Source organism: Podarcis melisellensis, assembly GCF_964234715.1.
Source record: "Podarcis melisellensis genome assembly, chromosome: 17".
Classification (NCBI taxonomy): Eukaryota; Metazoa; Chordata; class Lepidosauria; order Squamata; family Lacertidae; genus Podarcis; species Podarcis melisellensis.
Window position 1 is genome coordinate 779294 of NC_138534.1, and position 19365 is coordinate 798658.

At 47.2% G+C, this 19365-nt stretch overlaps 1 protein-coding gene across 2 annotated transcripts in view; it reads left to right on the top strand.

Annotated features, from left to right (window-relative positions):
- The window catches only part of NDUFB11 (NADH:ubiquinone oxidoreductase subunit B11), a 39321-nt gene extending 19956 nt beyond the window's left edge, over nucleotides 1–19365 (top strand). The window contains exons 2-4 of one of the 2 annotated variants that reach the window (XM_081895318.1): nucleotides 7347–7477; nucleotides 16736–16814; nucleotides 19184–19365. In XM_081895318.1, coding sequence (XP_081751444.1) covers nucleotides 7347–7477; nucleotides 16736–16814; nucleotides 19184–19213 — 240 coding nt within the window. In that variant the 3' untranslated portion in view covers nucleotides 19214–19365. The remainder of the gene's footprint in view (nucleotides 1–7346; nucleotides 7478–16735; nucleotides 16815–19183) is intronic. The other variant, XM_081895317.1, reaches the window with a different exon arrangement.

Consider the following 19365-nt stretch of genomic DNA (forward strand, 5'->3'; position numbering starts at 1 on the left):
AAGGGAGAAGAGGGGAAAGTTCCATTATGCAAGCAGAAGTCTGCTGTGCTAGTGGAACAGCAGGATTGAATATAACCCATCAGGCTGAAATTCTAGGGGTGTAATCATACTAAACATCATAGCTTTTCTTCTGAGTAAACATGCTTAAGATTGCTCTGTAAATTTCATAAGCATGCCAAATATAAAATAGTTTAGGTTTGATAAAAAAGTAATTATTGTACATATTTAAATTTCACCCAAAATGTCAGACTTCGGGGGGCAGGATGGGGGGTGTTTCATTCCTTCAAAACTTGCACCTTTTGGATTCCTATTTGTTAATAGGGCGTGCTACCTACATGTTTTTGAAACGAGAGCTCAGATTTAAATTTAATAAATTTAATACATAATAATAATTTGCAAGTACATTGGCCACTCTGGGGAGAGGGTCAGGGCTGCCCGGGAGTGGGCCCCAGCCAACATAATGGCCAGGACAAGTTCCACGGAGGGGATGCACTGGGACACCTGATCTCAGTGATCACGGACAGGAGGAGGAGTTAATCTAAGACCAGACCACGTCATTACCAAGGAGGCAGGTTTAGTCATTGTTTGAAGACTATCCCTGCCTCTGGGTCTGGTCTTGAACAGAAGGATACTGGAATCAACAAGGGAGACCCACATAACCGTAAGGTGCTGCTGTGCAATATTAGGTCAATGATTCATAAGGCCACTGCCATCCAAGATCGTGGATGGAGGACTTGACCTGGCATGTGTAACAGAGACTTGGTTGGACGAGGCGTATGGTCCTGTTCTTGCTACTGCTTGTCCACCAGGTTTCTCTTATGCACAGCAACCCAGGTCATGTGGGTGGTGAGGGGGGATGCAGGGGGGGGGGATGCAGCCATTAGCTTGCACCAGGCGTCCTAATGGGAAGACCCAGTTCTCTGAGTGCATGTTCTGGAAGTTGGGCAATAGGGGAAGTACAGGATTCCTTTTGGTGTACCAACCTCCCCGCTGCACCAAGGATTCCCTGCCTGATCTGCTTTTGGTTGTGGTGGATGTTCTCCTGGAGACACCTAGTTTGGTTGTCCTAGGGGATTTTAACATCCATGCCAACACGACTTTACAAGGAACCGCTCAGGACTTCATGGAAAGCATGGCCTCCATGGGGATAAGTTTGGCCCAACTCATAGTCACACACATGCCTTAGACCTGGTGTTCACCTCTATAGACGTGGGTGATCTGACACTAAGTAAAAGCGAACCGAAAGAGGTGCCATGGTCAGATCACTTCCTGGTGCAACTGGATTTCTCTGAGACCCTTCCCTTCTGCAGGGAGGTGGGACCAATTTGGATGGTCCACCCCCACCACTTAATGGATCCAAATGGTTTCCAGGGAGTGGTAGGGGATGTTTTATCCCATGTTGATGGCCTTTCATCTGATTCCCTGGTGGCCCGCTGGAATACGGAGTTAACCAGGGCTATCGACTGTCTGTTTCCCAGCACCCTCTCCAATTGCATGGAGCCCAGACAGCCCCGTGGTTTGCCCCAGAGATGAGGGCAATGAAACAATCGCTGAGGCAGCTAGAGTGCCAGTGGCAGAAAACTCATTCTGAATTGGAGCGGATACAGGTTAGAGTTCAACGTTAAGCCTACCAAGTTGTGATAGCAACAACGAAGAGGACCTTCTTCACCGCCTCTATTGCATCTGCAGAAAACAGCAGCAGGAGATTCTTTCAGGTGGTTCACAATCTAATGGAACCACCTTCGCCATCACGGCCTGGTGAGGACTGCAAGACCTCCTGCAATGATTTTGCAAAGTTTTATGCAGATAAAGTTGCTCATATTTGGAAAGAGGTAAACTCTAACATGGGACCAGGGCCGGGGCGGGAGATTGCTAGAGCCCTGTCTAGTCAAGTTGCATGGGATTAATGCTGATCTGTTACCTCTAAGGATATGGACAGGCTGCTTGGATGAGTGATACCAACCAGCTGTCTCCTTGATCCTTGCCCATTCTGGCTCATAAAAGCAAGCTGGGAAGGTCTGGGCGATGGGCTCTGTAGGGTGATGAAAGCCTCCCTCTTTGAGGGAGTCTTCCCAGACCTGCTTAAAGAAGCAGTTATTAAACCGCTTCTTAAGAAACCATATTTGGGCCCAGCCAATATGGCCAACTATCGCCCAGTCTCAAATCTTCCATTATTGGGCAAGGTGATTGAGCGAGTGGATGCTGAACAACTCCAGGCACGCCTGAAGGATGTGGACCATTTGGATCCCTTCCAGTCAGGATTCCGTCCTCAACTTGGAACTGAAACTGCCTTGGTTGCACTGGTCAATGATCTCTAGCGGCAGGCTAGGAACAAAGGCGAAAGCTGTTTCCTAGTTCTGCTGGATCTCTCAGCAGCCTTTGATATCATTGACCAAGGTATCCTTCTGGACTGTCTAGTGGGGTTGGGAGCTGGGGACACTGTTATATAGTGGTTCCACTCCTTTCTTTTAGGCCATGTTCAGAAAGTGGTGTTGGGGAATGAGTGTTCAGACCCCTGGGCTCTCACTTGTGTGCCTCAGGGTTCCGTTCTCTCCCCCATGCTTTTTAACATCTATATGGAGCCTCTGGGAATAAGAAGAAGAGTTTGGATTTGATATCCCACTTTATCACTACCCTAAGGAGTCTCATAGCGGCTAACATTCTCCTTTCCCTTCTCCCCCACAACAAACACTCTGTGAGGTGAGTGGGGCTGAGAGACTTCAGAGAAGTGTGACTGGCCCAAGATCACCCAGCAGCTGCATGTGGAGGAGCAGGGAAGCGAATCCGGTTCACCAGATTATGAGTCCACTGCTCTTAATCACTACACCACACTGGCTCTCTAGGAGAGATCATCAGGGGGTTTGGGCTGGGTGTTCATCAGTATGCAGATGATAACCAGCTCTACCTCTCTTTTAAAGCAGAACCAGTGAAGGCAGTGAATGTCCTGTATGAGTGTCTGGAGGCGGTTGGAGGATGGATGGTGGCTAATGGATTGAGGTTGAATCCTGACAAGACAGAAGTACTGTTTTGGGGGGACAGGGGGTGGGCTGGTGTGAAGGACTCCCCGGCCCTGAATGGGGTAACTTTGCCCCTGAAGGACCAGGTGCGCAGCCTGGGAGTCATTTTGGACTCACAGCTGTCCATGGAGGTGCAGGTCAATTCTGTGTCCAGGGCAGCTGTCTACCAGCTCCATCTGGAACACCGGCTGAGACCCTACCTGCCTGCAGACTGTCTTACCAGAGTGGTGCATGCTCTGGTTATCTCCCACTTGGACTACTGCAATGCGCTCTACGTGGGGCTACCTTTAAAGGTGACCCGGAAATTACAATTAATCCAAAATGCAGCAGCTAGACTGGGGACTGGAAGTGGCTGCCGAGACCATGTAACACCAGTCCTGAAGTATCTACATTGGCTCCCAGTATGTTTCCGAGCACAATTCAGAGTGTTGGTGCTGACCTTTAAAGCCCTAAACAGTGTTGGCCCCGTATACCTGAAGGAGCGTCTCCTCCCCCATCGCTCAGCCAGGACTGAGGTCCTCCTCCGAGGGCCTTCTGGTGATTCCCTCACTGCAAGAAGCAAAGTTACAGGCAACCAGCCAGAGGGCCTTCTCAGTCATGGCACCCACCCTGTGGAACGCCCTCACATCAGATATCAAGGAGATAACTACACAACTTTTAGAAGACATCTGAAGGCAGACCTGCTCAGGGAAGTTTTTAATGTTTGATGTTGTATTGTGTTTTAATTTTCTGGAAGCCACCCAGAGTGGCTGGGGAAGCCCAGCAAGATGGGTAGGGTATAAATAATAAAATGATTAGGATTATGATTATGATTATCCTAGGGATGCGGGCGGCACTGTGGGTTAAACCACAGAGCCTAGGGCTTGCCGATTAGAAGGTTGGCGATTCAAATCCCCACGACAGGGTGAGCTCCCGTTGCTCGGTCCCTGCTTCTGCCAACCTAGCAGTTCGAAAGCACGTCAGAGTGCAAGTAGATAAATAGGTACTGCTCTGGTGGGAAGGTAAACAGCGTTTCCATGAGCTGCTCTGGTTCACCAGAAGCAGCTTAGTCATGCTGGCCACATGACCCGGAAGCTGTACGCCGGCTCCCTCGGCCAGTAAAGCAAGATGAGCGCCGCAACCCCAGATTCGGCCACGACTGGACCTATGGTCAGGGGTCCGTTTACCTTTATGATTATCCTTGAAGTGCAGACTTCCGGTTGGTCGCCCAGTAATGGCAGTCAGGAGCTCTTTCGGCTGAAAGAGCCCCAGCGCTTTGAAGTTGGGGAGACCACGAGAGCGTCATGGTTCCCCATTAAAAACCTCAGATTGGGCATTCTGAGGACCTGATGTTCCGGCGGGTGCCTTCCAGCGACTCCCTTGCTCCCCGGTAAGCTCAAAGCAGCGAAGCTCCGAGACTGGCGATCGTGAGTCGCCAATTCCTTCACAAAGAAAGATTTAAAAATTCAGAACTGTAAGTAACTACAAAATTAATTTGGAAAAAAATTGGAAGAAAAGGGAGACTTAAAAACAGAGATCGGTCTCCTTTTGTTGGAGTAGGTGAGAATCGGTGTACAAAGACTGAAGCCTTTAAGAAGCGAAAAACTTTTGAAACTTTGCAAGCAATCTTGCTCCCCCTCCTCGAGGGAAGAGGGGGTGTTTGTGTCTAGGAAATTATTTTAGGAAGACAGTGAATTTGATAGAGCCTTCCCCATTCTGCAGCGGACCACCCGGGAGGGAAGACTTGTCTCCATTGTGACGTCACAATGGAAGAGGAAACATTCAATCTCCGTTTCCACTGACGTTGTTACAAACTTTCCTGTGCTGCCTGGCTACACCTTAAATTGACTAAAAAGTGTCCTCCTCCCTCCCTTTCTCCAGTTGAAGGGGGGGAAATTGCATTTGAGATTGAGGGGGGGTCCCTTTTCTGGAAGAGGAAAAACTCAAGGAGTCTTTGATAGGCTTTTTTGTGGAGTGTTGGGACCAGAAAAAAAGAGGAAGTGGAAGCTTGGATAGAGAAAGCTTATAGATTCAGTCCCAAAAAGGACACTAAAATAATTTATGACTGTTTAGTGGTTTTTAAGACCAAGGAGCAAAGAGATATTATTTTGGGTCACCACTACAAAGAAGGCCTAAAAATCCAGGACAAATCTGTGGTGCTCTTTAAAGAGATCCCATGCCAATTTTTGAACCTGAGATCCCAATATACGGATTTGACAAACATCTTGAGGAGGAAGAACATTTTTTTCAGGTGGGAATTCCCAGAGGGCCTATCCTTCAAATTTGAAGGAGGAAAGCAAAAGATAAAGACCGTTGGAGATAAGGACAGATTTCTACAAAAGCACTCGGTGGAACTTGGATTACAAAGCCCACAGCTGTAAGGATGGCAGCATCCTCTTAATTTGGCATTATGGCGTTGAGAATTTATTCATGGAATGTAAATGGTTTGAACTCTCCTCAAAAAAGGAGGCAAGTTTATCATGTTTTGGAAAAACAGAATATGGACATAATTTGTTTACAGGAAACCCACATTATAAGACTACATAGAAAAATGCTAATAAACAAAAGATTGGGACAAGAATTTATTTCTTCTGACAAAGTAAAAAAAAAGAGGTTTTCTATATCAAGCAAGAATGGAATCCAAAATTGGCTTTTAAAGATGAGGAAGGAAGACAAAAAACGGTTTTGCTTCTGAAAAATCCAAGTTGGAGACGCAGTTGTTGGATTCTAAAGTTAAAAATCTGTCTAAAATGTATAAGTTACTGTTGGAGTGGCATACAAAGGATGATAGATTGGGCAAGAGATGTAGGACATAACATAATGTTTGAGGATTGGGAAAGATTGTGGAAGAAAGGGGTTAAGTTCACTGCATGTACAATGTTAAAGGAGAATATAATGAAAATGATGTACAGATGCTATTTGACCCCTGTTGAATTAGCAAAGATTTATCATAACTGTGATAACCTATCTTGGAAATGTAAAGAAAAAGAAGGAACTTTTTATCACATGTGGTGGACCTGCCCCAAGGTGAAAGACTTCTGGGGAAAGATTTATAATGAATTGAAAAAAATGTTGAAATATGGATTTATAAAGAAGCCAGAGGCCTTTCTTCTTGGAATAACAGGTATGGAATTGCCAAAGAAAGATGTTAAATTATTTTTGTATGCCACAACTGCTGCTCGAATATTACTAGCTAAGAAGTGGAAAATGCAAGAAATACCAACCGTGGAAGAATGGCAGATGAAGATGATGGACTTTTCGGAGCTAGCCAACCTGACCGGAAGAGTCCGCGACCAGAATGAGGAGGAGTATCAGGAAGAAATTTAATGACTATTTAGCTAAATACATCAAGTTAAATTAATTGGGAAAAGTTTACAATTACCAGCTAGGCCTAGGATTTAAATAAGTAGTGTGAGGAATTATTATGTTTAATGCTGAATTGGGAAGAAAGACTAATGTTAAGTGATTAAGTTAAGATTTTAAGAACTTTGATTTGGAAAACCGTTAAAGTGATATACATTGAAATTCAACTAAGGGGATACGAGGAAGTCACTTAACAATGTTAAGAAGATTATTTCTAATAAGGTTATGATTTATGTTTGTTTATTTGTTAGTGTTTTTTTTAATTTTGTGGAAAATCAACAAAAAATTTGAAGGAAAAAATGAAGTATATACCTTCCTATGCGCCCTTTGCAGTATCAGACTTGATTGATTACCCACATCCACTGGTTCATACACTTCCATGTTTTTCTCCTTAAACTTTTGCCCTTCTGTGTGTCTGAAGGTTTCCAGTTTTGGCCTCTCAGCAATTTCATCTTCTTAAGTTGATGTTTTGGGCACCTGTGTATCACCTGTGGTGGGGATGGAGGCAGACAGGCAGTTGGGGTTGAATATAGTAGAAATGGCATGCAGTGCAAAGAAGCCTTTCCCTAAGGATGGAAGCTGCATGGCTTTGGCAGGAGATGATTACTGATGCCAAAGACAAATAAGAACTGTCATCATCATCATCATCATCATTATTATTATTATTATTATTATTACGCTTATTGCTTCAGGTTTTCTTTATTGCTGTTTATATTTGGTTTTAATGTTTTTTGTTATTTCTGTTTTTATTATGTAAGCCACTCTGAGAGCTGTCTGTGTAAAACACAACAAGTATTAATAGTAATAATTGTAGTTTTTGTTTATTGTAAGCTGCCCAGAGGACTTTTTATGGGGCAGCAAAAAAAGGAGGAGAAATTACTGGCCTGTGTATGTTAGCTGACCATAGGAGCTGCTTCTTGGCTTGCTCAGAACAAGGACCTGTTTTTCCACCCTTGCTGGCTGATTGTTTGCATCTTTCCCTTCCAGAACCCAGATTACCACGGCTTTGACCCAGATCCCGTCGTTGACGTCTGGAGCATGCGCGTAGCCTTCTTTTTTGGCATATCCATTACCATTGTATTGGGCTCCACCTTCGTGTGCTATCTGCCGGACTACGGGTAAGGTCCGTTTGGGAAACATTGTTCCAAGGTGTGATGAGACTTGCAGGCTTTTCATCCCTCACACAGAGACTCAGGGCAGCCCACGCATGAGGCCAGATGAGGAACCACCTCAGGCAGCAGGATCCACCAGGGCAGCAGATCTGACACCCAAGGAATGCATTTCTAAGGCTGCTGCCACGGTGACATTGCCAGCTGCTGTGTGCTCCCTGGAGGCCGGATCTACTGCCTCCTCAGCAGCCTTCCACCATGCAGTCTCTCCGCGAATAGGAAGCACTGCTGGTCTCATCCCACCCCTGGGGAGGAAAGTGTGGTGGCTGCCCTCCAGAGTCTTCTGGGGTCTGCTCCCACTTTGCATGATTCAGAGCATCGCCCCACCCTGCAACAGCCTTTGTTTCTCACTTCAGCCATTGAGGGAGGTTGATTTGATTCCCCACCCTTTTTCTGACGTACAGCTTCACTTGCCTCCTTGTTTCTGATGTAGATCTACTTTATCCCCGCTTCTGTGGTTGTGGGGGGTGGGGTGCATTTTTAGGTTTGCCTCAGGCACCAAAATGTCTTGGGCCATTCCTGCAGAGATTCTTCGGTCCAGATGTTTTGGGGCAGGGCAGGGCAGCCAGTATCATCACTAGCACAGCAACTCCTCTGCTTCTGACCTGCAGCTTCCCCATTATGTAATAGGTGTTGGGTATGTATCCTCTGAGGCTCAAGGTAGACATTCCTTAGCCACCGTAAGGGCTCACAAAAATCCACTTTTGTTGCCCATACATTAATCCCCAATCTACAAGGATATGTTTTAAGAGTACACAAACATCAAGGATTTTGCTAGTACAAAATTAATGCAAGTAACATCTTCAAACCAAAAGGAATATATCTATCAATTCCCTTCCCAATAACACAAGTGTTTTCTGTGCTGGGAAGGAATAAGCCTATAAGAATCCATCTCAGTACCTGCAGTTAGTCAGAGAAGAGGGGCCAGGGGCCAGGCTTACCTGGAGAGGAAACCTTTTGTCTTGTTTCCTTCTAAACCTTTCTTTTACACATATCAGCACCAGATCACAGATGTTTATCTTAGCCCTGTGTTGTGCATTCTCCACCTCCTTTCCAGAGGCGAAATTCTCACACTAGAAGTCCAGTAGCCCAGGGAGAGAAGTGTCAGTGGTGAACAAATATAACAATATTCTGCCATTCAGATCTTGGAATGTAAATCCTCTTTTAGTAAGTTTTGGATACGTCGCAGGGTGTACACATGTAATGGTGATGCAAAGCCAACTCTTAGAGGTGCACCAAATATGTGGGGCTCTTTAGCCTGGGGGGGGGACATCTCAGGGGAGATGAACAGAATCTTCATTAAAATGTTACAGAAGAGATGCCATACCTATGTGGGTGAAGGTGTTCCTGCAGATAACCTAGTTCCATGTTGTTTAAGTTTTATAAATCCAGCAGCGAAACCTTCAGCCCTGCGCCTGCTAGCAAATAGGCAGCCCTGCACCCAGACATTAGCTCAGGGCTTTCTTGGTCACACCTGACTCAGCGGTCACCCATCTAAATGAGACTTGCCTTCAGATCTCCCTGGAAAGGGTTTTTTTCTCTTGGTGTGGTTGTTCTTGAGCTTTCTCAGTCTTTCTGTTACTGTGCAGTTAACCATTTGGGCATATTTAAGTCATCTTGTTGTGCATGTGTATTTTCCTACTTCAAGAGGCAGGATTTTGTTAGAACTGTACAAGATGGAATATTAGAACATTTGTACCTCTAGATGTGACTAACCTCCTATAATTTAATGAGAGCTTTATTTTAAGGTATTTCCCTGAAGAAAGACTGTGCGGCCTTTTGGACATTATTGTGATTCAATAAATCTTCCATTCACCTCTAACGGTCTGCTTTGCAACAGTGTTTTGGAGCAGTCTTCCTTCATTTTTGTACCCTTTTTATGGTGAGGCAGAGATCTTGCTTTGAGGAGCTCAGAGGGAAAGGTTTAGGAAAGAGATGGAGGAAATTAGAGGGAAATAATCAAAGGCCCGGAGTCTGCTGCTTGTGGGAGGTCTAAGATCCTTGGGAGATGTAGGTGGATTTGACTGCCCGAGGGTCCTATATCCTCTGCACCCATAGCTGCCCTCTTGATCCCTCTCCGAAGTGGCTTCTGGAGAGTCTATTCCGATGAAATGTTGCCTTGCAGAATTGCCTCTGGCACTGAGGCAGCTTTGCCCTGGCAGCAATCTCCCTAGGTCTTGAGTATGAAGGCGGCAGCAACTGTTAGCTGGGAGGGCTGCAAAGCTGGGAAGGAATTTGTGAGGTTTCTGGACCTAATCCCCTTCCTTGTACATGTTCCTCAACAAGTTTGTGCAGGCTTAACCACTCAGAACACCGGTGGATTCATCCAGTACATTGCCACTTCCTCTTGGTGTTATTCCTGGGGGTCGGGGGAGAACACAGAAAGCTTTGCCACTAAATCTGACTGATTAAATGTTATTGCACAACACTTAGGCACCCCAAAGTAGGATAGGCCTTCTGCTTCCCAGATTGGCATGGGCGAAATTCCTCTTGCCCTCCTCTGCATGCCAGGCTTTCCACCACAACCATCCCAAGGTGGAAGCAGCTCCTCTTGGGCTTCTCTCACCCTGGCCATGACTGTGGGAGCCACAGTGGGTCCTTCTCCCTGCAAAGCTGGAGTCCCCGAGAAACAGCTGTAATAGGAAAGCCACTTTTACTGAGAGTGGAGGTCCTTCCCTCAGCTTTACAAGGAAATAATATGTTGGAAGAGGAAACAAAAGGGGGAAAGGCTATGAGAGAGATGCTGTAGTCATTATTTTAGGGTGGGAAGCTAGCAAACTTCTTTCCCTCCCCCCTCTTAGGACCCTGGATAGTAGAGGGAAATGGGCCTTCTAGGAGAACGGAGGTGTATTGAGGACCAGACGCTTCCCTTCCCATGCCAACTAAAATACCCTCCTGGACTTAAGTCTAGTTTCTGGACTGGAAGCCATTTTCCTCAATAATTAGGAAGGTGAAAAATTGTTGCGGGTTCAGAAGATCTGGTTGGGATGGAGTTAGGGTGGTGACTGGAGGATGGAATATCCCTGCTAATTGGCTGCATATTCTGAATGGAGCCCCCCTCCTCCCACAACAACATTGTCCTCGCTGCATTTGTATGTGTGTGAGAATAATCTGGACCAAGTGACTTTAGGAGGGGCAACCTGAGCCAGTAGTTAATGAGTGCTCTTGGCTTTTTTGGTTATTTTTATCATGCCCTATCTGGGGAGTTTAGGGCAGCTAATGCCTCTGAATGATACAGAAGGACTTTGTGGCTTGCAAAGGGCTCTTAGTAGAAACCAACTAGATAAATGGTAAGAGGAGAACTAGGAAATATTATAAAATAATGTTGGGGTGTATTGCTAATATAAAGTGATATAGAAAGAAGGATAAGAGAAAAAGGAAAAAGAACGTGGGTGTTTCAGAGGAAGGAGTGGGGAAACTCAGTCCTGGGGACCACTATCTCAACTGGCTGCCAGGCCACACCCTTCACTGGGACCCTGGATTTCTGCCAAAATCCCAGGTGTTTTTGCCTGGCTGCAATGTGTCCTTGAGCATCTACCATGCAACAATGAAGTGTCCATTCTTTGCTCAGCTTACCTTTGCCTGTCACCATCGCTCTTGCAAGGTTGCTCAGCAGGGACTGCAGCCCCCAGCTGGAGTCACAGGGACGTGGCTTGCTTGGAACAGTGTGTGTTTGTAAGCTGGCCTGCCCTCGCTTCTGCCCTTTCCTCCTATGTTGGCAGGTAGGCTGGGACAGATGGGATGTTCTTGCTCTCACAACCATGGTTAAAAGAATGGCGCAGGCTGCAGGAGCAGTGCTCGCTCTCCCATCTTGGGTGCGAACCCCTCCAGCCCACTTTTAAACCAAAGTGAAGTGTTCCATTGGCATCAATATGATCCACCACCAGGAGCCAGTGAAGCCGGTGTAGTGGTAAGTGTGCTAGACTACGATTCAGCCTCCCTGGGTGGCCAGTCGCTGTCTTTCAGCCTAGACTAGCTTCTTCTAAAATGAGTGGGACAGATGAAACAGGTATATCACCTTGACTAGAGGGCTCCTGTTTAACTGTGGCTAACTGGTGTAGATGTGACATCTGAATCAGGCTGGAGGAGAGAAAGCCCACAGTCCCAGAGCCTCTTAACCAAAAGTGTTCCATCTGCCCCAACCCATATTAAGTGCTTCTCAAGAACAACCTGCAAATCAAATTCTACATCTAGAAGACACAGACCCTCTAATGATAATTTTAAAATGATACGTCTACAAGTAGTTTTTCATAATATATTCTGCTTTCTGATTGAGTTTTCAGCTCAGTTTTGTTTTTGTTTTGTAAGGAAGGTAGATGGCTGGGTTGGGTGAGCTGAGCAGTGAGAGAAATGCACCTCCACCCTGCTGAAGCTTTTTCTCATCCTTTGCGAGGTATTTCCTGCACACTTCAGCTGTTTTCTCTGTGATAATGAGGGCTAGAAAAATAGTTTTTCTTCTAGGGAAGCTGCATTTCTCAGGATGCTGGATGAATAATGGGTTATACTTGCTTATAAGTCAAAGAGTCAAAGAGGTTTTTGGGATATGTGCAGCCATGCTCATGGGAGGCAGGGAGAGCAGAAAACGGGAGGGAAGCACCTTGGAAATCTGGTTAGAGCACCAGGCTGTGCCTGAATGGCAGCTGGTGGGTGGTCCAACATCCACGACAAGCTTTCCTCTCCCTCTGTGCCTCCAGACTCCATCTCCCTTTATCTCCAGCCATTGAGCCACGCTGGCTGGGGCTGATGGGAACCGGAGCCCAACAGCCTGGGACAGACACAGGTCCCCCACCCTGGTTTTAAAGGCAGTAGCCATGGCCTGTGCAAGAGCACCCACCCCCACCCCTTCTCCCCTTCTCCATCCCCAGCCTGGCTCTGGCTTTGCGAAAGGGTTTGTTTTCAGACAGGGCAGGCTATTTAGGGGGCGAGTTGTGGAAATTCACCGCTGCTCAAAAGCCACTAGAAGTAATTTTGGCAGTGCACTAGCTGGAGCTAGGTGTGCGCGTGTATATTTAGCTTATGGGATATAGATAGAGCCGAGGCCCAGAGCCGGGAGCCGTGCTGTTTTGGCTGGCAAGGAGGGGCAGGTTACAGCCTGGCTCTCTCTGCTGCTGACGCACATCGAACCTTCTGATCAGAAGCGGCTTGCGCAGCTCCTGCTCCCATCCGTTCTGGCTCTGCAAAAGACCCTGTAGAAGAGCATTGCTAATGAGCAAGGCTTTGCCCCCAGCTTTTGAGCTGAGATGGGAACCCAGGAGTCCTGATGTGCAGCTTCCTCCTTCTCATCTTCTGAGACAACACATTCTTCTTACAGCTAAGACTAGAGCCGTCTCTTTGTTTGTCTCCTTCCCATCTGCTTCCAGTTCTCCTAAACATTGTCGACTTGGGTTGTCCTGTGTTACTAAGGAATGGGGGTGGAGGGCTCCTGTTGGGCAAACAGACAGGTGAACTGGGAGTTGAAAGGGCAAGGGTGGGTTGCCTGCAAAGCTGTACCCTGAGAGCAATGTAGAGGTGTGGTCAGGGAACGTATTCCATGGTTTGTACTGCAGCACTGCAGAAATTAGAGCTGGGTGCAGAACTGGGGGAGGCGGTGGGCTCCAGTGGCAGATGGAGGGGGTGCTTAATTCTTCCCTTGCTTTGCTGGGCTTTTCTCTCTGCCAGCCCCCACTACTCAAGTGGCTTTCCCACCACTACCAGGTATATGACGGGCTCATCAAGGTGAGAGAAGCAGCACAGGAGAGGGAGGCCCAGAAGGACAAAGGACAAGGGGGTGGGGAGCAGAAGCCCCTTTTTGCTTCCCTGAAAAAACCTGGTTGCTCCCACCATTACTGTATACATCACAAGTCCTGTCTTTGCCTTCATGGTGTTTCAACCACAGCTGCTGCAAATCAGACCCCAGGAACCACAGGAAGACCAAGACTTAGCAGGCAGAGTATATTTGGTGTGATTCTGAGCAAACAGCACCTGTCCTGTTTGTCAGACACAGTTTCTGTTCAGTACTCACAGAGTTGGCTACTACCCATACCAGGTCCTCTGCACTAACTCTGAATCAATGCAATCATTTTAAGGGAAAGACGAATGAAGATGGGTTTTGGCAGGGGGGGGCAGGGGTAAAGCAATGTGATGTCTTCATACTCCATACACCCTGTGGTCATGGACTTTTCTTAGAAAATACTGGCTTCCATTTCCTGGGAAAATGGGGACTAGAAACTTGTGTTAAAAAACAAACCTTGAAGGCTAGAATTCTTGGAAACAGAATGGAAAAGGGACAAAGTAATCCTTTAGGACCTTCATTCGGTGACTGGCAGTCAATTACAGACACATAGGAGCTTTTCTTCTGGGCACTGACTTCTATGAAAAATACTGAGTGCACAGTTGAAACCTTTTTTGCCCATTTATTGTAGCGAAAATTCTGAGGCACAGACTTGCAAATTCTCTCTGGCAATGCATTCCTAAACTGTTTAGGGTGACAGCCAAAAATCTGTCATTGCTTTGCATCCCTGATTCTCTGAAAGCATCTAGTTATGTTGACTGTGAAAATGCTGGGATAGATGGACCAATAGTCTGGCTTGCTGCTGCCACCCCTCCACACACACCTCGGAAAAGGCCTAGGTCTGTGGTGTCTTGATTGTGAGTGGTGGGAGCCTGCCTGTCTCCTTTTTGTGTTCTGAGGAGGCGCCAAATCACAAGACATAACTCTTCTCTAATTGATGGGGTCTCATTAGCAAGGTCTTTGGGGAGCCTCTAACTCCTGTTGCGGCAGCAGGAGCCTCTGCTTGCTGGAGTTGGGGAGGGGGACATGGGGGAATTGAGCTGACAGCATTTAGGCAGGGGAGAGGACCAGACAGGAGAAGAGAAGAGAAGAGAGGAGAGGAGGGCAGTGGAGAAAGATGAATGCATATTGTAATGAGCATCTCAGCTCTTTTGGATATCCTTAGTTATAATTGCAGTCTTAGCACAAAGATCACAGACATCTGCTTTGCCTTTGAAGCAGCCCACTCTTCCCATTTTACAGATGCGGAACTGAGGCTGAGTGTTGAGTGGCTTATGCCTTTTCCAGTTGTGTCTGTGGCTGAGTTTGGGACTTGAAAGTGCAGCTTCTCTCCACTCTGCAATGCTGTTCTGCATTGTTCCAGCCACTGGAGTGTTCCTGGACCTCATCTCAACCAGCCACACCCTTTTGCTGTTGTGTGTTTTGCCCCATACTCTGCCTGATTTTGAAGCTGTAGCGCACGCATAGGCCCCAAACATTGTCAGCAATTGGGCAGGTGGGTGTCAGTGGGCAGGTAAGGTCCATCTTTAGTCTGTTGCTGTTTGAAAGTACCCTTAGGGCCTAGGTTTTCTCCCCCCCCCGCCTCCCCCCCCTTCTGAAAGTCCAGGGCTGCTTACAGTTTATTTACATTTTATTATATCATCTTATACAGGTGAAACTTGAAAAATTACAATATCGTGGAAAAGTTCATTTATTTCAGTAATTCAACTTAAAAGGTGAAACTAATATATGAGATAGACTCATGGCAGGCAAAGCGAGATATGTCAATCCTTTACTTGTTATAATTGTGATGATCATGGCGTTCAGCTGATGAAAACCCCAAATTAACAATCTCAGAAAATTAGAATATTAAATGAAATCAGCAAAACAAGGATTGCAAATAGAGCAACATTGGACCTCTGAGAAGTAGAAGCATGCATATGTACTCAGTACTTGGTTTGGGCCCCTTTGCATCAATTACTGCCTCAATGCGGCATGGCATAGATGCTATCAGCCTGTGGCACTGCTGTTATGTTATGGAAGGACAGCCTTTTCCTTCTAGAGTGTTCGGTGTGGCCCGTCCACCAGCTCTACATAATGAGGTTCTGAAAGAAAAGTGAAACTTTTCCACGATTGTCAGGGGTTCTAATTTTTCGAGTTTCACCTGTATTTATGAGCCACCCACTAACAATGTTATTGGAGTGATGAGCAAATAAAATTGCTTAGCAATTGGAGAAGACAATCAAACACTAAAAGCCAATAACCAAGGCAGGAGTACGTCACTCTCTCTTACCCTATCTGCTGGCATAAAAGTACAAGAGCAATCTCGGGAGGCTACTGCTCCCATTTCTATTTCTCCTTTTCTGAAGACTCTTCTTTCTGTAAAGGCATTTCTCTTTTACACGCACACAAAGTCTCCTTGCCTCCTTGCCTTCAGACTCCTGCCAGGAAGGAGGGAAAAGGTCTTCCCTCCGACACAGAGAAAGAGCTCTGCTCCTTGGCTTCTCTCCTGCCTGGCCCCTTTCCCTTTCTCTGTGGAGTTGCTGCAGCCCCATTTGTCAGCCAGGGAGCTTCAGATGAAAGCCCGTTTCCAGTCCGTTAATATTCCGCTTAATGAGCTGACAAAGCAGATCCTCTGTGGTTGCGGAGTGGGAAATAATAATTAAACTTACTTTAGGCTGATGCTTTGCATTATTGTCCTCGCTGCAGGTCGTGAGTGGCCATTTCTGGGCAACAACCTCCCCTCCCTCTCCTGCCTCCTTCAGGTGGCTGATCAGGTGGTGTTCTCTCATGTAAGGGATTGTCCCATAGGAGAGGCACAACATCTGGAGAGTGGGGTGGGGTGAAAGGGAACAGAGAGCAAATTCATTGGTAATGCACTTTATGGCCCAGGTTTATCAGTCTTGAATGAAACGCTAATGCCACAATAAAGCCTGCTTCTGAGTTCCCCTCCAGTGCCTCTGCTAGGAGTGGAGAGTGTACCCTTCCATTCTTACTCCCCCCCACTAGATACTCTGACATCAGTCTTTTCTTATGAAGTTGTAGCTATTGACATGCCCATTTACAGAGGGTGAGAAGAGAGAGACATACAAAGAATGTGGCTCATGGCTGCCTCAAATGCAAAATGGGCACTTAGTCCTGATACTCTGGGGTCTTATTTTGGGGCGGGGGGACTAAGTGTCTAGTCCTCATGGCTATAGGCAAAAGAACTATTACTTTTGCTTACTAAATGTTTGCCAAAAAAAGAGCACTCCTGAATCAGCTTCTAAAAGTCACTAAATTTTTGGGCTGCTTCACTTGTCAGTGGCAACCATAAAACCATATTTCTGAAGTTACACAGAACCAGAATACTTTCTGTCCTTTTGATGTATTTTATAAAAATGTTCACAGCCACTCATGAGTATCTGCTCCACTTTTTTCCTTGAAATCTTGCCTCTCCCATTTTGAGATCTTCACAGGGCAATTTCTGTGGCCAAAGAAGTGTGGGCCTCTGTTTGGAGAATGTATTCCACTGCAGTGCATAAAACTGCCTGGCTGGTGAGTTTGAGGTTTGCTGGAGAGGGAGCAACCAAAGCTCCCCCCCCCGACACCCTCCTCAGTGGTCCTGAGTCACACCCTAAATAATTTTGCCTTGCTGGAAATGTGTCCTCCTGTGTGGAGAACAGAAGGGGGGGGGTGAGCGTCTGCAGAAACTGGAGTGCTGTGTACCTGAAAGGCAGCATTGATATTTGCTGCTTTGCCCAGTTTGGCCACTGGCATGTGGCTCTCAGAAGTTTGCCCCCAAGGGAACGTGGGCTCTGCACTGAAGAAGATTCCTCACCCATGGAGTAGATGACCCTGTGGGACAGACTGGGGGGGTGGGCATGAGAGTCGCAGGGAGGGAGAAAATCCAGCACCAGGAAGACATAGCAGAGGTTTGGCTTTGTAGTCACTCGAGCTTTTGCATGTGAACTAAGGGAGGGGCAAGGGGGCACACTGGGAGTTTCGGGCCACATCTCTCTCTCCTCCCCCCCCCCCCCCGTTTTCCCTGGGCCAGAGTAGTGAGCACCCGCATGCACACATTTTGATCCACTGGGCTGCACACGTGCAGTTGCGCACGAGGACTTTGTGTGCCTGCTTGCCAAAGGGAGGGCCGCTGCTTGCATAGAAAGATGTTTTGGAAGAAGGACAGAGTTCAGAAAGTTTGAGAAATGCTGGCTTAGATGGTAGCTTCCCTCCTGCCACTAGACTAGGAAGGAGGGGGTGATGCTGCCGCCATTGCCTCCCTCCTCTTTGCCTCTAGAGCAGGGAGAGTTCAAAGGATCCTGCCTTCCTCCCTCTGTTAAATTTGCCTGACTTCATGCTGTCTGTTGGAAGAGGAGATGGAAATAGCAGGGAGGGGCTGCAAACTAGGCCAGGTCCCATTACTGCATTCTGAGCCACCGAAGCAGCTGTCTGGCTTGTGTTTGTGTATGTGGAATCAGCTGCTTGTGTGCATTGGACTTGCCCTTTGCTAAGAGCACTGACTAAGCCTCAGGCAAGAAGCCCCAGAGCAAATGCAAGCAAGGGCCATGCCTGATCAACTGGGTTGACTGGTCTGTGCTGGGTCAGCTGAGGCAGGGGGCAAAAGGTGATTTGTTCGGCAGAGCCGTGCCAGTCCGTACCTTAATAAGGAAATTGGACTAGGATTGTTCTCTCTCTCTCTCTCTCTCTCTCTCTCTCTCTCTCTCTCTCTCTCTCTCTCTCTCTCACACACACACACACACACACACACTCACATGCACACACAGTGATTCTGATGTTTTCACAGGAAGCCCAAAACTGAATAGAGCCGGGCTAAGCAGCAGTCTGGAGACTCCTTAATGAAGCACTAATTAAGGCAAGCTGCTTTGCACTTGATCTCAGCACAGTATAATTAATGCTGCAGCTTTGATTGGGTTCACACTCCTAACTCCTTGTGCCAATGTGGTACATCCAGGATATAACAGTCAAACGGCTCCGAGTGCTCCTTGATCAGCTGTGCCTATATGCGTTGCTAGAGCAGAACTGGAAAACTTAGTGACTCTCCAGAGGTTGTTGGACTACAACTCCCATCAGCCCTGGCTAACACAGCCAACAGCCAGTGGTGGAGGCACTGGCAGTCCATCAGTATCTGAAGGGGCCAAAAGGTTCCCCACCCCTGTCCTAGAGCAGCAGAAAGCATGCTGAGAAATGTGCCGTGGGGCTTGAGCAGTTCTGTAGAAGTGTCATTCAGTATCTGTCTCCCCTAAATATTCTATATGAATCCCATCTCTGATTTGAAGACACGAACAGTCTTGGCCTGTGATGATGCTGAACTTTGAGTGGAATTCAGTGTCTAATGCAGAACCTGGCTTCCTAAGGAAATGTAGTTTAAGCAAGCTTCTGGTCCCCATTGTCATGCAAATGCTGCACTTTCTCTGCCTCATGGAAAGAGGCTTTGCACCCCGCTTGGCCATCTCGTCTCTTCCAGGGAAACTGCTCCCCCTGACTTACGTGTCCTTGTGTTTCTACCCCTTCACCTTTCCTCCTTCCAAAGAAATCCAAATTCTGTAGCACCTTGCCTCCCTACAGTCCATCAAGTGGCTGCAGCTGGCCTCTTCCCATTTTTGCAGCCTGGCTGCTCTCCCCCTCTGGCCCTATTGGGCCCATAGCGGGAGCCAGGTCCCATTACAGTAGAACAGCCTCCCTCGGTCTGGTGCTCTCCAGATGTGGCCAGGCTGCAGCTGCCACCATCCCTGAACATTGGCCACGTTGCGGAGGGCTATGGGGAGAGGAGAGTCCCAAGACCCCACGCTGGGGAAGGTTGGAGTCTAGCGCCCCGTAGCCCTTTCCTGTATTTCCAGGGCACTGTTGACACCTTGCAATAACTTGCTCTGCTTTGGTCTCTCTTTTGTCTCTCCCCCCAGGATGGAAGAGTGGTCTCGTCGAGAAGCTGAACGGAAAATTAAAGAGCGGGAGGCACAGGGGCTGCCTGTGCTTGACTCTAATTATTATGACCCCAGCAAAATTGTGCTGCCTCCAGAGGATGAGGAATAAGTTCCATGATGTCTGCCTGTCTGGCTAAGCTGAGAATAAACTTCCAAGATGA